The 20,402-nt window shown below is 31.7% G+C and overlaps 3 protein-coding genes across 4 annotated transcripts; 1 reads left to right on the top strand and 2 right to left on the bottom strand.

Annotated features, from left to right (window-relative positions):
• The first annotated feature begins 4,179 nt into the window (after window positions 1–4,179).
• Window positions 4,180–5,704, top strand: LOC110669085 (protein NODULATION SIGNALING PATHWAY 2-like). The gene has a single exon (XM_021830567.2). It carries the CDS (start codon window positions 4,189–4,191, stop codon window positions 5,653–5,655), a length of 1,467 nt encoding a protein of 488 aa, XP_021686259.2. The 5' UTR covers window positions 4,180–4,188; the 3' UTR covers window positions 5,656–5,704.
• Window positions 5,705–6,490: 786 nt separating this feature from the next.
• Window positions 6,491–7,452, bottom strand: LOC131181597 (autophagy-related protein 13b-like). The gene has a single exon (XM_058150399.1). The coding sequence runs from the start codon at window positions 7,117–7,119 to the stop codon at window positions 6,730–6,732; it is 390 nt and encodes a 129-aa protein (XP_058006382.1). The 5' UTR covers window positions 7,120–7,452; the 3' UTR covers window positions 6,491–6,729.
• Window positions 7,453–11,072: 3,620 nt separating this feature from the next.
• On the bottom strand, window positions 11,073–13,460 carry LOC110673554 (autophagy-related protein 13b). Of its 2 annotated transcripts, none has more exons than XM_021836686.2 (3): window positions 13,306–13,460; window positions 11,359–12,759; window positions 11,073–11,281 (listed from the first exon to the last, which is right to left on the bottom strand). In XM_021836686.2, exons 2-3 carry the CDS (start codon window positions 12,727–12,729, stop codon window positions 11,096–11,098), a joined length of 1,557 nt encoding a protein of 518 aa, XP_021692378.2. In that variant the 5' UTR covers window positions 12,730–12,759; window positions 13,306–13,460; the 3' UTR covers window positions 11,073–11,095. The 2 variants fall into 2 exon arrangements, with proteins under 2 accessions (XP_021692378.2, XP_021692379.2); XM_021836687.2 differs by having other exon boundaries at window positions 11,359–13,028; window positions 13,306–13,420.
• Window positions 13,461–20,402: the final 6,942 nt, after the last annotated feature.

Here is a 20,402-nt window from a genome sequence, read left to right as displayed (position 1 = left end):
TACCCTTTATCTGCTCAATGTGTAATCATGTACTTTATTACGCCTTGTGTAAAATTCGAGGGCGAATTTTTACGTAAGGGGAAGAATGTAACACCCCGATTTTTATATATTATTATTGGGCTTCGTGTAGGTATCCTCAATTCGCGGAAATTCGGCGGTTGTCGGATGCGTGAATTTCCGGCGAACAGGACCACTACGGAAAAGTCTCGAATTGGATCGAAGTTTTGGCTACCCCACCATTGTCAGCATCCCGAGCATCGGCGCGTTCGAAGTCGGAATCGGCAAAGGTAAACCCGAACCTTGTTTTTTCGTAATTTTCTAGTGCTTAAATAGGATTAAAAATTCATAAAATATTCGTGGTAGCTTAGAAAATTACAATTCTTTTTGCAATAGCTTAGTAATATTTCTAAGGACCGCGGGGCAGAGTTTTATAATTTTTAGAGCTTATTTGAGCAATTTTTGCAAAAATGATCAATTATAAGGACTAAATTGAAATTTTACATATTGTGATGAATGATTGATTTGATGGGCCCAGGAGGGGCTGTGTGATGTGATTGAGTTGTAGATATATGGATTGTGGATATAGAAGTGTGTTTTGAGCCATTTTGCAGGTTGGGTAGGTCCTAGGTATAAGGTAGACTCTGCCGGATTTTCGGCACGACTTAGGACGTATTGGGTCTTTTCTTGATTTGTATTGGGTCATTTGTATTAAATAATTGTAATATAATTGTCGTGTGAGACGGCCTTATTCCTCCGCCCACCGCCAGTGATTGCCACAAGTCAGTGCGTGAGTAAAATATTAATTTTAATTGTAATTTCGATATTATTATATGTTCAGCATGCCCATGCATCACTTATATGCATATATTTATGTAGTTAAACTCTAGGCACGAATTATGTTGCATTCATAACTGTTAATGTGCCATGAATGTTGTTGTGGTAATTTGGAGGCGGTGTGCGTGCGTTGGCGTGCGTGTGATGTGGTGTGGACTATGGATAGGGCCAGGCGATCCACGGCTGAGTAATTATTGGGACCGATCCTTCGAGGGTAGTCACGGCTTGAGTAATTATTGGGACCCTCGATTTGGTTATTAAGTGGAAGTCCGAGCTTGAGTAATTATTGGCACCAGTTGGATTTAAGAGAGTCGTATAGGGATCGGCTCCCATATGTTATGATTGATACTACGAGTGTGTGAGTGCTCCAAATTACCTTTTTGATGTTATGATGTGAAAATGTTGTTTATGTTGCATTTCACTTCACAGGGTGCATTAGTTCAGATAGCTATAGAGATTATAGTTAAGATTGATATTTTACTCTCTGAGTCGAACGCTCACTCCTGTTCAAAAATTTTTACAGGCTACAGGAGGATATTTATTCTGGGTTAACCTGCTTTTATACTTCGCAGGTTGTTTATCGATATTTGTGAAATTTTATTTACTCTTAGAATTTCCGCATGTGTTAGCAGTAATTATTTGAATTTGGTCTGTAATATTATTATCATGTTGGACCTGTAAACTTAATATTTTAAGTCTGTTTTGATGGATTGGATGAGGGAGCTGAGCTCCCATTTATTATTATGTTGATGAGTATGTGGAGGGTGAGCTGAGCTCCCCAATGGATTGTTTATTGTGTTTACAGGTCGGGTGAGTCAAAAACTCCCCGTTGGTAAGTCCATTTTATGGCCGGACTCTGTCCGTTTGTTTTCTTGAAATTGGGCCCAAATGGGCCTCAGCATTGGGTAAATGAACAGTTAGGCTTACTACGGGCCTCGGGGGCTTTAGGCTGGCCCAGGTCCTAGTGCCGGTCCGGCCCATAGGTTGGGTCGTGACAACAACACTCAAATCAAGTACGTTTATCTATACTATTGAAATTCTCCATTAAACTTTGCTTTCATTCAAAATAAAATCTTATTCAAATCTCTAACTTAGGCATCGTAGTAACCGATTATTAGGTTATCGACCTCACATCTTCTTTGTATTACAGACTAACAAAGCATTAAGACTGATAAAAAAATATTCACAGATGATTATCATGAAAATGCCAAACGGGCTCAAATTAATGAGTTAATCTCCCCCATCAAAGTTATGGAATAAAGGGATAATGAGGAATCTCAAAAAGTGTTGGAAAGAGGCCACCTTCCCATGTGAACACTGGCCACTTTAATTTGTTTTGGTAGGCTGTTATTTTTATAAAGACTTTGTTATATAGAATGACACTATCATTGACTCCTAAATTTTAAACAAAAAGAAAGGATTGAATTTAATTATTCATTTTTGGTAGACTTTTAATTGTGATTTGGTGATTGCTCCCATGCTTAAGTTCAATGGATAAGACAGTTTTCTTCCCTTTTTTATGCTTATCATCTGTATCTTTAACCACTTTCCCACATGAATCATATGATCATTTTGCTAATTCTTTTACTAATGAGGATTTTATTCCAATAATTATTATCTTGAATGTATCATATCAATGTGAAACGCTTAATTTTTTTTAAAAAAAAGAAAAAATTAATATTAATGTGTAAAATTTCATTCGAAAATATTCTCAACCATAAGGAAAAAATAATATTAATAATATTAATGTTATGATTTCTTTATTTTGTCCCTTAACATTACATCATGATATGGACTTCCATTTACTAGTTATTGTATATTACAATTTAGTTTTATTAAATTAGTACTTAATAGTAATAATTTAATAATTAAAGATTTCAATCAATTTGAATCCTAATTAAAATGAAATAAACTAGAAAATTAATGAATAAATATTAGTATCTTAGCATAATGGTAAGACAAAAAAAAAACACCTTACTCCCTTAACTGAAAAAAAAAAAAGAAAGATCAGTTTGATAAGTGAAACAAATAATCAGATCATCATTTAAATCAAGAATCAATTTGATTTTTTTCTAATTTTTTTTCTTAAATATACAGAAAGATCAATTTTCAATTTTTATCATTTTATTTGAGCAATTTTGCATCAAGTCAATCTAATCGAACAAACTAAACAGATAAATCCGTTAGAAAATCAATTTATTGATTAATCCAATTATAAAAACAAAGGAAAAAAAAACCCATCTAATGACTGCTATTTTAGTCCTTGAATGGTAGTTTTTTTTTTTTAATAAATCAGGTATTGTTACAGTACAAAAAATTTATAATTTTTCTTCACAATAATATTTTTTTTAAAGATTGAACTTGAGTTCACTCTTTGCATGATGAGCCATACCAATACAGTTAACATTACATATACCTTCACGAAAGACTCTAAAAGAATTGGAACAAAATACAGAAGAAAAGGGCATCACTCTTTCTTGCAAGGAAACAAAAGAGATTTGCTTGTAGTTTCCCTAGATGACGAATTGATTATTGTAAGCCCATAATATAAGCTCCTGGGGGCCAAGAATATTCCGATTATCTTCAGTTTTATAAATTTAGACATCAACAAAAGACCAAGTGCAGATTAGGGCTTGCATGTGTGCATGCATTCTCAAGGTTTATGTTTTGATTTGAGCCCTACTCATCATAATTTCATGCAATTTTGTTTCCTTCTAATTATAGTGTTGGCTCAAGAAATTAAATATTTTTTTTTATGTAATTATATAATGTTCAACATACAATTTTATATATATATATATATATATATATATATATATATATATATATATATATAATGCATTGAATGAACTGAATAATTATAGTTAATTCTACTAATAACATTTAGTGCTATAGTAATTATATAAAACAAATAAATAATTATAGAAAGTGAATAAATAACAAGTGTGTAATATGTGTGTGTGAGTTTAGAAAGAGACACTACCAAGTACAATGTGACCCTTTGTGTGATGGAATTGTGAAGTTCTTACAGTCGGAATCTTTCTTCTTCACCCTTAAATATTTTATATTCAATCACATTTTCTTATATTGACTTTACGCTCCTTTTGGTTAACATTTTCTTTTTTAAAAACAAAAACTAAAAAGCAATAATTACAAATGATTATTTTATGAAAAAGAAAAATTAATTTCTAGTTGTAATTGCATTATTTTACTTCCAGAATTAAACAGGAGGAAGGCTTTGTTTTACTGTTCTTATTTATACTTGTCAAGAAGGATGTTTTTGCATAACTTGGGATCTCTCTGTTTAGATAGCTAAAACCTCCGTTGTTCTATCAATTTTTTTTTTTTTCTGTCATGGAATATGAACAATTCCATGGCCCACTTGAGCCGAGCTACATTGAGGAAATGCATCAATGTAGTCCAGAAACATTTCTTTCTTTCCAAGCAGAAGATCCCATCACCATTATACAAGATAGAGTAGTTTTTTATCCTAATTGCATAGGAAGATTGCTTGAAATAGAGAAAGATCTCATGGACATTAGTTCCATGAATCAAGATTCCATAATGGATCTTGAAAGCTTTCTTTACATGTCTGAATTGAGCCGTCACATGAACCAAGAAACACAAGAAAATATGAGTAAACTGAGAGAAGAAAATTCAATGCTAAAAGGAATTCAAGAAGAGCTAATGGAGGAAGGCAACTTAGCAGATCTTCTACTGATGGGAGCAGAAGATGTTGAAGCACAAAACTGGACTTTCTCTTCCACTATAATTTTGAAGCTCAGAGATCTCTTATTTGAAGGAGAAAATGAAGGCAACTCATTCAATAGGCTAGCTTTGTTCTTTACTCAAGGCCTGCACTACAGGAGTATCATCACCAATACTTCTGAAAAAATGCATGAGCTTGGTTTCAAGCAAACGGTCGACAGTATATCTGCCTTCCATGTAATGCAAGAGCTCTCGCCTTATGCCAAGTTCGCGCATTTCACAGCAAACCAAGCAATCCTGGAAGCCACACAAGGTGATCAGGAGATTCATATCATTGATTTCGACATCTTGGAGGGAATTCAGTGGCCTCCTCTAATGGCTGATCTTGCAATGAGAAAAAATCATGCTTCACTTAAACTAACAGCCATGATCAGTGACCAGCAGGATGCTGCTGCAATTCAACAGACTGTAAGAAGACTTAAGGGGTACGCAGATTCAATCAATTTTTCATTCGTGTTCGAGCAAATGGTGATGGTGAATGAAGATTATTTTCTAAGCATTGAAGTGGGTTATGCACTTGTAGCCAATTGTATGATCCACCAGCTTTACATGCCCGACAGATGCTTTTCATTGGTCAAGACTTTCTTGGAAGGTATGAGTAGATTATCACCAAAGCTAGTTGTTTTGGTGCAAGAAGAATTGTTTAATTTTGCTAAAATTCCTTCCATGTCCTTTGTGGAGTTTTTCCGTGAAGCACTTCACCATTACACTGCACTTTCTGACTCACTTGTGAATAGTTTCTCTGGTGGGTACTACAACACGGAGTTAAAACTAATAGAGAAGGAGTTTTTGGGTATCAGATTTTTAGAAAGTGTATGCAAGTTCCCCTGTGAGAAGAAAGAGAAACTCTTATGGAGAGATGGATTTGCTTCCTTGAAAGGGTTCAAGCCAATCCCTTTGAGTTCATACAATGTCTCTCAGGCCAACTTACTGGTCAGCCTGTTCAATGGAGGGTACAGGGTGCAACATGAGAAATGTAGGTTGGCCTTGTACTGGAAATCAAGGCCCCTGACATCAGCTTCTATTTGGGTGCCAATACCAAAATCCAGGTGATGAGATAGGTCAATCCAATTGGATTTGCAGTTTATGCCTGAGTATGATCTTAATGTCTATATAAATTCTATATATGTTAGGTTTCTTGACGGGAAGAAGTAGTTTATGTAATTCTCCTCTGGATTGAATTTAATTAAACCTATAAGCATTTGTAAGGTTTTGAAACACCTATTCATTATAAAATAAATATTCAATTATGTATTATATTAATTTTGCAATATTAGCTTAAAATAATATTCTTTATTTTAGCCTGAAATATTTATCTAAACCTCATCAAAACATTCAAATTTTAGTCCAAAGGGTTTGATTCTGAGTTCATACTTTCTAAAAATCCCTCAAGAAAGAACCAAAATAGCATATCATAAAGGAGTTAAGTAGAGGTCATTTTCCTGTCCATTGAAGGTTATTGTTTTTATCATGCATAGTCTTCCCCTCCTTTAACCTATATTTCTATTTCCCACTTGTTCCTTGTGAAAGGGAAATCTACCACTTGAAAATAAAATCATGAATCATGAAATCACATTAAAAACTTCAATCAATTTTCTGTAGAAAACGTTCACATAATGTGAACAATGTCATCCTCATCAATCATCCAAATGGCCTTACCATTGACTAGTGAAAATTAGGGTTAAAAAATATTCCTCAAATTTATTAATTATAATTACATTTCCACCTAATCCTACCAATGATATGATATTACACCAAAACTAGATCAAACTCCGCATTGAACCCCACGAAGCCTTAGAACCTGGATAAAATTTAAGTTCCACAACAATTTCATTGAAAAAGGGGCAAACTATGAAGTGCACAAAAAGAAAAATATATCATCGATGCATGACACAGAAGCCAAGATCTCACTATTTTTAAGCAGTCATAAACACAGCACAGAATTTACCTACAAAAGTTGCGGCAATTTAAAGTTAGCTGTAAACCTTTCGATAATGTATGAAACTCACTCATCATTTCACATCGCCTCATATATACAGAGGAAATGGGCGCTAATAAAACATTCGTATAGTATGAAATCACCTCTTAAACCATTAGCTATACATATGTGCAAGTATCAACACGAGTTCAACCAGTTGTAGATTTTTGCATACAAGTATCATTTGCTGATGTGTTGGACCTACCAGCTTGACTAAGCAACAAGTCTTTCTTCATCTCTTTGTAACCCCGAAGTTCTTCCAATGCATCAGCTGTTGTCTTTGATGCAACAAGCCCTGAAGATGCAATGCTTGCAGAAGCCTGCTGCTCTTGGAGGCTGCTGCTAGACATTTTGTCTTGCGACAAACAAACTGAAGTGGAGAAGTCTTGGCGTAGAGGTGGTGCTTTCTTTAGCATACGTACAAGCTCACCAACAGCAGCATCTTGTGACTTTCTAATTGGAAACAGTCCTCCAGGCTCGTGTGGATCACACAAAAGGCCTCTTGGATCAAATGATTCTGGCCTGCCAGATAAACACATCAAATCAGTTCGAATGCCAATACATTTGAGAAGAATAATAGAATTCCTTTCCCCTATTATTTATGCTTGCCATCCTTGCCCATTATCTTTTGTTGAATGACCCATACTAGATGGGTTTACAGCCACCACAATGGAAGAACAACATGCATGTCCCAGAATAAGAACAAAAGTGAAGTTCCGTAATAAATGTAAAAATATTAGCTGCAACTCACATATCGCACAATTAAATTGGAAATTTTGGTTAACAGGTTGCTATGAGATGTAATATGTAGGTATTATAGGTTAACATCCGAGGATTTAACCCAAAATCGTTTAGAGTGGAGAAAGAGAATTCATATAGCCGACCCCAATAAATTTTTGGGATAAAGGCTTAGTTGAGTTGAGTATAGGTTAACATCCAAAAATTTGCATGGTTTATCATTATTGGTCACACATCTGCAAGTCATGAAACATGCACACAGAGAATGAATAACACAATAGAACAGATTAAAATTTGCGAAGGAGAAACAATGAATTTCAATGTCATCTCTCACTTATGCTGCAACATGACTTTAACACAACAAAAGCGTCTACATATAATTTCCAAACTTTTTACCCATATCATGTGAAGTGAAAGGACTAAATAATCTCTTTTACTAGAACAGAACTATAACAGCAAAAGCTGACTGGTGCATAGGCCGTTAATCTAGGACATGCTCACTTTGAGTGTCCAAATTTGTTTCACATGTTTGAGGTGGCATATGTCTAGCAAAAGATTATACCTCACATTATTAAAGAATAGGTCTGCAGCTTAATCTAGAAAGAAGAAGAAGACATCATCCTTGCATCAAAGTCAACAAGGCTAGAAGTGCAATTAAATGAACTTAAATTTAATTAATGCCAAAGAAATTCTAGACCACTTCATTAAACAGATTCTGACACTATAAGACTATTCAATCTAAAAGTTCTAGTTTATAAATAAGCACCTAATAATAGGCTTTGTAATAGCTAACATAAATGAAGGAGCATATTAAATGAAGAGATTTAGGGGTGGAAATTGTGGAGTTCGGACACAACATAAAATTACTACAAGAATTATGAATATGATAGGACAAGAATAAAATTACTACAAGAATTATGAATATGATAGGACAAGAATCTATTTAACGCAAACACAAAATAATATGATCTGTTTTAGAGAAAAAGTAATTAATGATTACTTTGAGTTTCTTTTTTTTTTTTTTTTATACAAATGATTATTTTTTAATTTGGATATATTTTGAAACAAACAAAAATTGACATTACTAACAACATGAACACATTCTCCAAGCCAAATTATAACCTGCAAAAAGATCAAAAGGGATACAATAGGTTGCAAGCATGAATCAATCAGACCAACGTCAATTTGTTGGCTTTGTTTGGTTCTATTATGCTTTGGTAAATGGACAGCAAAAACCCACCAAACTGGACGATGTTTATTTAACCAGCCCAACCCAAGGACCAACCCCATGACAAATACAAATACAAGAATGTTCACATTGTTGCATATATAGTATTAAAAAATAACAAAGCAGTTATGAGTGTCAAATATAGAAGCACATACGTCAAAAGCACAATGTATGTAGGACTTGCAGAATCTGATTCACAACTGGTAAAAATAAAAACTTTAAAAAAATATATAAGGAAAATGAATATAAAAACTGCAAAGTTGATATCCATTAAGACTAGTTGAACAATAGTTTTTAAGGTGCATTAAAGCGCATAAGGTACTTGAGGCCTAGGCGCAAGCACGCACTAGAGCTTCAAATTGCAAGCAATGGTAATTGAATGCAAAAACAATAAAAAAATCATAATAACAAATAAATACAGCAAAGAAGTTAACTACTGAAACTCATTCAATGAGTCATATGTACAGTAAATGCAAAGAAATTACAAACACGCAAATTAACCTCACGCCACATTAATTTGCCATAAGCAATGTAAACACAGGAGTGCAACAGAAACCATCATTAAACATAGTCTAACACAAAAATTAACATTTCTTCCTCTTCATACATTTCTTTTACACGGCATTTGGTAGAGAGGAAGGAAAGTAATCCAGTCAGTAACATGCGATAGGTACATTAAATGGAGGAAATATATCTTAAATTACAGAGTCGGAATACATTTCTCCTCATTCTCCTTTCCTTCCAAACACAGCCTTAAAGTAGCCCCTTGTCTATAATTTCTAACAATTTGGTACTAAATCACAAAATCATGTTGTGACATTAACCTAGTCAAAGTTGGTACCATACAACTGTACTCACTGTATTACCACATATGATACCATCCAATGGTTGAGACCAAATTTAAGGCATGAAGTAAAAATCTAGCAGTGCAAGCATAACAATATAGTATAGCATTGAATTAAAAAAAAAAAAAAAAAAGCAAAAGCCTCAAGTCCCTAAGGTGCGTATCAAGGCATCACTTAAAGAGCTGCACCAAACTTTAGTAACAGGAACCAATTGAGGTGCCGCAAGATGGGTGAACCAAAAGCCTAGAAGCACTTGCGGTGCATCACTGATAACTATGGTTCTACATAACTTACATTCACTTTATAGTTTTATAATGCAAAGAAATAACAAATACCCAAGATCAAAACAAGAAGCTCCAAACTCACCCACAAGCTTTAATAGTACAAAATAAAATAATATGAAGACTAGAACAACTAATTTTGTGTATGCATGATTGCAATGGAAATAGCAACCACTATTAAGCATATTTCAACACAAAATCCACACAAACTTTGCTGAATAAGGGAAAAGAAGGAAGAATTTTTCTGCCAAAGCATTACAGCAATTATGAACTCAAAACCATGTGTACCTTCTAGAATTCAAATGTTTTCCCAAAAACATGAAAGCAGTTGGATTGATAATGCCTTCCATCATAAAAAACACGACACAGAATGGACCATGAAAACTCCTAATCCCTACTCAACCAATAATACATTGATGGCCTTCCCTTTAATTCAATTTATAAACAGATTTCACAAACAGACAACCAAACACACGTCAGATAAATCCACAATCATACTCACTTTTTCTGCAAAAATAAATACATTTATTTTCCCAAGTGCTAAAATATGATATTTTTATATATATACCCATATAACTGAAGAAATAAGTATCCCACGTCACTACATGCTTTTCTTTCCTACTAAATAAAACTTATTCAGAAGTCTTGCACAAAGATCCCCATCAATGGCCTTCTTTTTGTTATCATTATCTCTCCAATCAGATTATTTGCCTACTAAGAGACTCTTGAAGTTCAAATTTTAAATTCCGATCAATTGTTGAAAGGCGATGGTGGAAGTGGTAGATTGATCAGCTCTGTTATCCTGTTTTGCTGTCAAAATATAGATCACGAATATATAATGTCCATGTTACATATTAAGCTTAGCTGTTTAACCATTATCCACCTCCTTGAAAAGACCAGCTTTATGATGTTAACATTACATCTCAGCAAAGGTCAGGATACTTGAGGTCCCATGGCAGGTATATGAGCTCTTATAAAGAACTCCTTTGAGTTCCTTGCGGCTTTTTACAGTTACCACAAATTGTTAAAAAAATTATTCACCCTTTAAAAAATTAAAATTCAATGACAAGACAGAAACATCAAACTGAAACAATGGAACTTAATGAAGACTTAATCCTTAGCGTATTTAAATTTTAGATGACAAATTGATTTCAAACTTCTAATCCTTCAGTAGATCTGTATTGGGACATTCTGCACTAATCAGTTTCGGTAAAAAAGTGGTATAATTTGACTCTATTCAAAAGAATCTCTATGCTAATTTTTGAATATATATATATATATATATATATATATATATATATATATATATATATATATATAGTTTTAATAACTTGAAGTTGTAAGCAAGTGATTTGAAGCAGTTATGTTCAAATCAAAATTAAATACAACAAAAGTAATGTTATAGCAAAAACTACTTAACCAATTACCTGCTACCTGGATCTGTCATATCATCATCCTCCACATCAAATGGGCAAGGAAAGTCCGGATCATCAAAATCATCCTGAAAAGACCTGCTGGAACTTCTGGAAAATGAAATCCGTGGAGAGCTGTTGGATGATATCTTCATCCCCGAATACTTTCTAATGTCATCTTTCCCAAGAGAGAACAACTACAACATATGAAAAGAATCCTAAATTAAACAAACACGATTGCAACAAAGCTCACTGTAATGAGCATATATAATACCTTCTCATCTGATGCACCAATCTGAACAAAACCTGTGCTTGTATCAGTCCTAGGATTGCCATATCTGGTACCTTTAAGGGGAGGAGATGGAGGCAAATTTTGCCTGTTTGACAACACAGGGGAACTAGCAAGTTTGGCTAAAGGAATGCTAACTGGTGCACTTTCAGACCGTAAAAGAGACTTAGAAAGATGATTCCCAGGAATATAGATTGGTGGTGATGGCGATGGGGAGGGTGTAAAGTTAGGGGAAGGATAATACTCATCAAAGCTGGTATTCTTCTTATGAATTGAAGATGTTTCAGGTGGATGAGGAGGCAAGCTCATAGGTGGCAAGCGACGGGAACTTGGATTAGAAATCGATGCATGTGATTCTGAATGAGTAGGAGATGGTGAGAAAGAAAATGAAGGTGAAGAAGCTTTGTAGATGTCATAACTCCAACTATGTCGTCTTGAGAATGGCAAGGATGATGGAGAACCATGTGGCACAGGAAGAGAGGGGAACCTTTTCAGTGGGTCCGCCAATGGGCTCCCAACATAATCAGGGATAAATTGGGTAGACATTGGGGTTGATGATTCCAAGCTTATATCAGAGAGTGATGAACGATAAACCACTGAAAGGCAAAGCCGACCACAGGAAGTATCCACCGGAGTGAACCCAAATAGCAGCATTTCAGCCTCTTCCCTGCGAGTGAAGGGCTCAAAAAAAGAAGAAACCCTATGAGTAAGGGTGAATGTGCGAATCTGTCCAGACGAATTGAGGTCACGGAAAATCTTATATGCAGGTAGAAGCCTAACAGTTGCATACAAAGACCTCAAAAGTAATACTGATTTCTTATACATCATATGCAAAGTATTGCTTGATCTTCTACTGCCCGAACAGTTATCCCTTAACCTCCTACTCTCATATTGCACTATCCACCTCTCTATAATTTTTTCAGTCTTAGCCTCACATCCTAATTCTTCCTGATCAGAATTCCAACTAAAAGGACACCGCTCCTTCGAGGAAATATTCCTACCAAAATCCTTTTTTGGGGAACAATTTACAGGGTCCCAAACAAGTGGTCTCTGCACCAAAATCACATCAATAACCATTGGTTCTAGATTGCTCTGGCGCCAGATATCAGGATTCTCAAGAGCAGCTGGGCATTCCTTAAGTGCCAAATTGAACCATTTATCTCTTGGCCTTACACCAGAAGAGGAGGATGAAGAGGAAGATGGAGACCATATAGCTTGCTCACCACTGTAATTACGAGATGACATATAAGGAGACCTCGACTCCAGTATTATGTGGAGACTTTTAGCAAAAAATTCAGTGATAATTTGTTCCATTTTGGCACCTTCAGTGTGAGTATTACTATGAGATGATGCCATATTAGAAAATGAACTACAAAAGCACAAACCCTGCGAAAGAAATTGAAATTAGACCCTTATAACCCGACTTGATAGCATTTCACAGCAAGCAAACAGGAGATGCATATTCAAAGGCTCAATCCAAAGCTGATCATAATGACGATAATACAAGACCCAGAACCAATAATTTTAACAGAAAACAAACTGAGCAGCACGAAAATAAAACGATCACAAGTAATTGAATTGCTAACAAGGAAAACATGAAAAACACATGAGAATTAAGCTGACCAACAGAGAATAAGAAAACTTGCATTGATGTCCTGCAAAAGTTCAAAAAGAAAAAAGAAAATCAAAACAAAAAAACCAGCATAGACTTATTGTTCACTTGCTATTGCCTGCAAGAACCTGGCTGTATAAAAAGGATACTTTTTTTTCTGGGTCTATTCTTTGTTTTCTGGGTACCACTTTATTTCCAATTATAGTCAAAATTTGAATTCTGTTATCAGAATTGAAGAACCCTAAGGCGTTCTGAGACAAATTCACACATCCACAGAGAGACACAGATGGAAAGAGAGATAAAGGGATTAGCTGACTTACCAGAAGGTAAATAAGTTAAGAGATACATCGTTGAAGAGGATCAAAAAGTTCTGAAAACAGAAACCCTTTTGTGTTTTGATTGGCTTACCCAGAGAGAGCTCTTTGTACTACAATAGAATTTTAGGCCACAGGGTCCTTCACTCCTTCTCCATCAAGGAACCAGGAGCTTCGCTGCTGTGGGACCCAGTATTCAGATGATCCTGCCACGTCATACTCGGTTTTCCATGATTTTTATCTTTCATAAGGATAAAGATAGAATACTTTATCTTAAAATTCATGAGACTCACATGATTAATATTAATTATAAATTTTTTTATTTAAATTTAATTTATTATAAATTTAAAATATAAAATATAAAACATATTAAATATGTAAATTACATAAATTTATATTTTAAATTTATAATTAATGAATTAAATTAAAAAATTTTCATCAATTACAAAATCACATTATGACTTTTGTGTAAAAATTATAAATTTATTTTTTTTATAATAATTTTAATAGAATACTGACTTGACAGATATAACATGACATGATAAAATCTCATAGTATAAAAATAAAAATTTATATTTTTAATGACAATATACTAAATCAAAGCTTACAATTATTGAAATTGCCCATAAAAATAATTTTCTTTAGGATTAGAAATATATTGTTATAAATGTAAATCAATTAAAATGTGAATATATTAATTAAATAAATAATTATAAATATGAAAATTTTAAAATATTATTCCTAATTTCTAATTCATAAATGTATTTTATGTTAAACTAAATAATATGGTCTTACTAAAAAAACAGTAACTTTAAATTATTAATAATACTAAATGTAGGAAAATCAAACATATTTTCATTAAAATTGAAAAAAAAATAAAGCTTGAATGAATTTAATACTTTAAAAGAATTTACATGTAATATTAGGTTATCATTTTAATTTTTAATAATATTTTTGCAAATTAATATTTATTAGAGACTTATTATTATATTATATTATATTTTTGTTTTATGATATTTAAATTAATGTTATATATTAATAATTACATTTATTGTAACATATAAATTTTTATAAAGATCATAATCTTATTAAAGATATAATGATTTTAAATTAATAAGGATTTTATCTATAAAATTAATTAACCTAACATTAAAAATAATACTTTAATATAAATAAATATATATATATATATATATATATATATATATATATATATATTATAAATAGAATAGCTATAACTATAAAGTGTTTAATACACATTCAACACACATACTTTAAAAACATATATATAAGTACTATTATAATTATCTTTTATATATTTAAATAAATATTATAATTTTTTAAAAAAATTAAATATTATAATTATTATAATCACACAAGTTACTTTTAGTATCAATCTTAATGCTTAATATTGAATTGAAACTAATTAATATTGATAATATAAATTATGATTTTTTTATATTTTTTAATTTTTTTTATTTACTAATGAAAAACTATGGCAATGGATGTAGAGAAATAGAGAATGAGATAGAAAGGGAAGAGAGAAAAAACAGAGGGTGAGAGACAAAGAGAGTATAAAGGAGCATAATATTTAGATATAAAAATTCTAATAAAAATATATTAAAAGATTTTTATTGTTTATAGTTTGATGTGCAGGAAATTTTTTATTATTAATTAAAGTTAGCAAATAATATTATTATAAGGGTTAAAATTGATGAACAGACAGGACAAAAAATAATAAAATCTATATAAAAAATTAAACCAATATAATTTATGTATTTAATAAATATTCATGCATCATATTTATATATATTAAATATTATAATATCCATTTGATCATTAAATATATTAATATGCATGAAAACTGGAATTAATATTTACATAATATATAATTATCAAAGAAAATAAAATTATCATATTTTGAAATTGTTATTTTACAATTTTATTATAGATTTGAAAACAGGTGAAATATCATATATTATATTGCACTAATTAAATTATAAAATTAATTATCGTAATTAATATTTTTATTTAAATAATTGCTTACGATCTCGAGCCAATATCGAGATGATTCTGGTTTTATGGCGGATATTTAGTTTTGATTTCAATTTAGCTGGTAAAATCAAATTTAACAAAAAAGGTAAAATTTTTAACGTGAAAATAAAATAAAGTGTGTGAAATAAATAACATGTATAGACAAAATATGTGTATTTATTTTAAATAAAATAGGTTTTAATAGAAAAAATTAATAATTTGGAAATAAAATTAGAAAAAAATGAAAAATTGACGTCATAATAAAAAAATAAATAAAAAATCTACATGGAAAAGAAAGAAAGAAATATAATAAATTTAAAGTTGATTTTTTTATAATTATTAATAAAAATTTTGGAAAATTAAAAAAAAAAAAGGCTTATCTTATTTTTTGATATTTAATATGCTTATTCTTTTTATGAAGAACCTTTTATATAAACCGAGTTTATAATAAATTTAAGATACAAATATATATAATTTATATATTTAATAGGTAAATATTAGATTCACAATAGATTTTTTTTTAAATGAAAAAATAAAAATTCTCCAAATATAATAATTATAAAAATAAAAATTAAACAAGAGAAATCGAAACTATCATTAAACTAAATGAAATCGTTAAATAAAAATAAGTTCATCATATTACTCGATCCCATTAATTTTTTTTTCTTTATAATAATATTTATTGCCCTCTTCGATTATGCATGGATGGTTCATTATCCTATTGAGGAGATGATTGCAAGCTATGTTGTGGATAAGCTATGCAATGGAATTCATACATTTATAAAATATTTTCCTTCGCTTTTTATTTAATTTTTACAAAGATAAAATATGTTGACACTATGAATAGGGCAGAATGAGTTTCACCTCCTTTGCATCATCTGGTTGGCTTGCATACCTAGCTATTGTCATGAATCATCAAGGGTTTCCTCATGGTTGGATGTGCCAAAACCACAAAGGGATAGGTGATCCGCATATCCTAAAAAGTCTTATTGTTGAGAAGTGGTGCTGTTAGCCAAAGTAAAAGAATTCTCTAAAGGTACCTTCAAAGGGGACTCTCAAGTGGTCATTAAAGTCTTGCAAGGTGGTGTTATTCCTCTAAATATCAGTAGCATCATTGAAGATCTCAAATCATTGTTTTCCTTTTTTACAAGGTGTTTCTTCTCCATTATGAACAGGGATTAAAATCAAGCAGTTCATTTTTTTGCAAAGTAGGATCACCTGTCTTTCATCTATAATTTTTTAGATCAACAGCTCTTTGTTTCGATCTCTATGTCAAGCGAGGCTGTCCTTTTTGTTTTATTTTTGACCAAAAAAAAAATAATAAAAAAAGGTTACTGCTTTCTAGACATGTAATATTTTTAAATTTACACTCCACTTAAAATTATTTAAATTCAATAATCCATAAATTAAAGTTTTCGTTTGGAATAAATTATTTTAAAATTTTTTTAAGTAACTCGAATAATCAAACTATAATTCGAGATAAATTAATGTAAAAATAATAAAACGATTAAGCAACAAAGATATTGAGGAAAAGAAGATGAAAAAGAAAAGATGTTGGAAGCTGACTTGGATGCAAATAATGACAAAATCATTCAACCAATGCAATTTTCCTATATATTCACATAATTCATCGATCAATGCAGCCATATATCCTTGCAAGAACCTCAAAAAACTAAACTTTCCAATCATGGTTAGAGCTATTCCCACATCCGCTGATCTCTATAATCAAAATTTTCTTGGAGATTACTTTCCCCCAAGAAAATTGTTAGTACAAGCCCAACCACCAATGATACCGGCTCCTTCCCCCTTCCAAGCCACCTATACGAGCACCAGTCAGTTCGATGCAAACATTTTCATGATCCTCTTAGTTCTCTTCTGTGGCTTGATTGTCTCAGTAATCTTGTATTCTGTCTTTAAAAGTTTATTCAAGTGTTCATGTTTATTGGCATCCGAGTACAATCACAGCCTTGCTGCTCGGTTACTCAGCAATGGGTTCGAGCTAATAAGTTTAAAGACTTTCCCTACAACGAGTAATCAGCAAAAGTTGAACAAGATTGAATTATAGGCCAATCCAAGTTATGGAGATAACAGGTAAGAATGAACGACCGGCTTGAAGATACCCTGATCGTAAAATTTAAAAAAAAAAAAAAATATATATATATATATATATATATATATATATATATATATAATGAAAGAAATGATTGATTATTATTTGTGCTGTCATGTCTTCAATATCAAGCTAAAATCCATTTGGATATTGTATTTTTCTAAGATATATATACTCTATCCTCTTCTTATATATGCGATTCTTAATACGTTTAATATAAATTTAAATTCATATAAAAATGAGTTTAATAATCATTAAATTAAATATTTATATAAAAAATGTGATACAAAATTAATTAAAATGTATTTATAAAGCACACAAATATATATATATATATATATAATCTAATTTAACAATTGATGAGTTCATTTTTACATCAATTCTAATTTCTTGTAGCTGCACTATTGTTTTTTCATGGTGAGATCTTATCTTGCAAAACTGAAATGTAAATATAGTTAAATTAATAAATTAAATTGACTATATGCATATAATTAATTTGAATAATTTGGATATGATAATAATATAAGAGGTTTTCAATTCAAGAAAGCATGTTATTAATTATTTTTTTGTTATTATATTTTATATATATTTGGATACATATATACTTATGATTATCTACGTTGATTTGTCATATTGGAAGTTGAGAATAAAGAGAGATTAATGGTCTCAATTATTTTACCCTCAAGTTATTTAATAATTTAGAGTAATTATTGCATGGTTTGATTAATATTTCCCTCACAGTTTAAAACTAGCTACGGTCTAATGAAATCAAATGGATTGAGTTTAAAATTAAAATTAGATTAAAATTAATTAAATTTAAATTAATTAAAATTGATTTTAAATTAAATTGAAATCGATTCTATTCAATTCAGGTTAAAATTATATTTTTATATAAAAAAAATTAACAGTTATATTTGATCGAAATTAGGGTAAACCCTTCAATTCAGTCCCAATTAGCCATAACCTTTAAACTGAAATCGACAGTTCTAGTCAGGTCTAGGTTCAATCATCAAACCCGAATAGAAACTGCTATAAGTAACTAACTCAATTTCAAATTACTCTCAAATTTACTCTTAATCTCATTGAAGTTTTGAAGAAGTACCAGAACTTGGCAAATATTTAGGACTAACTTCCTCTTGAGGGCTTTCATAAAAGGAAGGTCCTAGCTCTCCTGTGATTGAGATTTAGTGAAAATTGCAATCTTGGAATGGTTGTATGTCTTTCTCACTCAAGCTGGGAGATAAGAAATACAGGATAAAGGTGGCAAGCAAATCCCAACACATGTTCTCACAAATTTTTAAGCTTCCCTTGGATTTTTTCAAGAGAGACTTAAAGGTTGTTGTTAAGTTTAGGTGAAATCAGGAGGTAATATCCAAGCACATTCATTAGGTGGATTGGGTAAAACCCACCAAATATGAGGAAGAAGGCATTTGTTTCCAAGACTTGTTTCATCAGTTCAACCACATTCCAATTGCTTAGCAGTGTTGGAGGCTTCACAAAAGTCCAGAAGGGAATATGGTTTCTTCAGTCATCTTCCATTTTGCAGCTAAATGCAAGAGATCACTTGGTTAGCCAATTATTACAGTTATGCTCCAAATCTAGTGGGGTTGTTTCAAGATTTTGTGGGGCTCAGTTACATTTTTTGCCAGGAAAATCCTGACCCCATTAAAACAGTAAAGAAAAGTGACTGCAGCTTTTCAAGGATCTGCAACTATTACCCTTGCAACCACTATATATAAAGATTTCAGCCAAATATCTTTCTAGGTTTATTCTTAAATACGCAGGGTACTATTTAGATCAAAACAGAATCAGTGCACTTAACCATATCAATTGTAATGGTGGGATCAGCTCTGTGCCACAACTTAACTAGTTTTGAATTCCACAGACAATCTAGCTACATAATTATAGGGCCATTATTACTATTCCTATAGATAATCATTGGCCTAAGCATGCTAGGAGAGTGAGGGTTAGAGTTTTCTTAACCACCAATGATTGATGTATTGTCCTACTACGAGTTAAGAAATACTTTAATATGGCTTCAATCACTTAATCAAGTCAGGCTAGGTTTGTAATTATATATTTACTCATTGATAAAATTGTAATTAAGATAATTAATCTGCCAATTGAATTGCTATACTGAATACTCATGTACACCAATCTCTCTTTTAAAAAAGAATATCAAAAGGGCTTTTTATCCTCATAACTTTCCAGTGATTGGCACCTTTTTAAGGACTTGTATCTTAGCACATTATTTATAGCAATATCTCTTTCCTCACTTTCCAATTTATTTAATGGGAAGGCTGCCATAATTTCTTTCTTTTCTTTATTTTTTCTCCAAGTGTACATTCACTCAAAAGGCTTCCATCTCCTACCTCTCCATTACATATAGAACAATTGATGAATGCCTTGTGAAATTTTCTCAAATTAGAACAAATTAACTCTAACAGTGCTTAGATGGAGTGTTCGTCCCAAACAAACTCATTTCTTTACAAATCCATACCTTACCGCCTAAACATAGTGTAAATCTGAACCAGACCATCAAGAAAAAAAAAGTGCATTAAAAAAAAAAGGCTATCCCTCTCTCTCTATGTACCCACAGAGAGATATAACTTTGTGAAATCCACTCCCAACAAGATATGGATGCTAGTAGTGGTACTTCTTGTACAAAAAAAAATATAAAAGCAACTCTTTACACCTAGCTTATCTCTCTCCTCCTATTACCCATAAAAGCTAAAGCTTAAAAGAAAGAGAAAAGCATCCCCCACTAGTTGTCTTGGGGATCTTTGTGTTCATATCTATATATATCTATGATATCAACAGAAAAGTAATATTATCTGTTAAATAACAGTTCTAAAACCATAACTGTGGCACACAAATAAATAAAAACCTTGGATATCCTTGTTAAAAATTTTCCCCAACACTTCCACCAAGCACCAACTTGACCTTTTTATATTACCAT

The sequence above is a fragment of the Hevea brasiliensis genome, chromosome 7 (genome assembly GCF_030052815.1).
Source record: "Hevea brasiliensis isolate MT/VB/25A 57/8 chromosome 7, ASM3005281v1, whole genome shotgun sequence".
In the NCBI taxonomy this organism is placed as follows: domain Eukaryota; kingdom Viridiplantae; phylum Streptophyta; class Magnoliopsida; order Malpighiales; family Euphorbiaceae; genus Hevea; species Hevea brasiliensis.
Note: the sequence above shows the minus strand (reverse complement) of the source record. Positions and strands in the feature narration are given on the sequence as shown.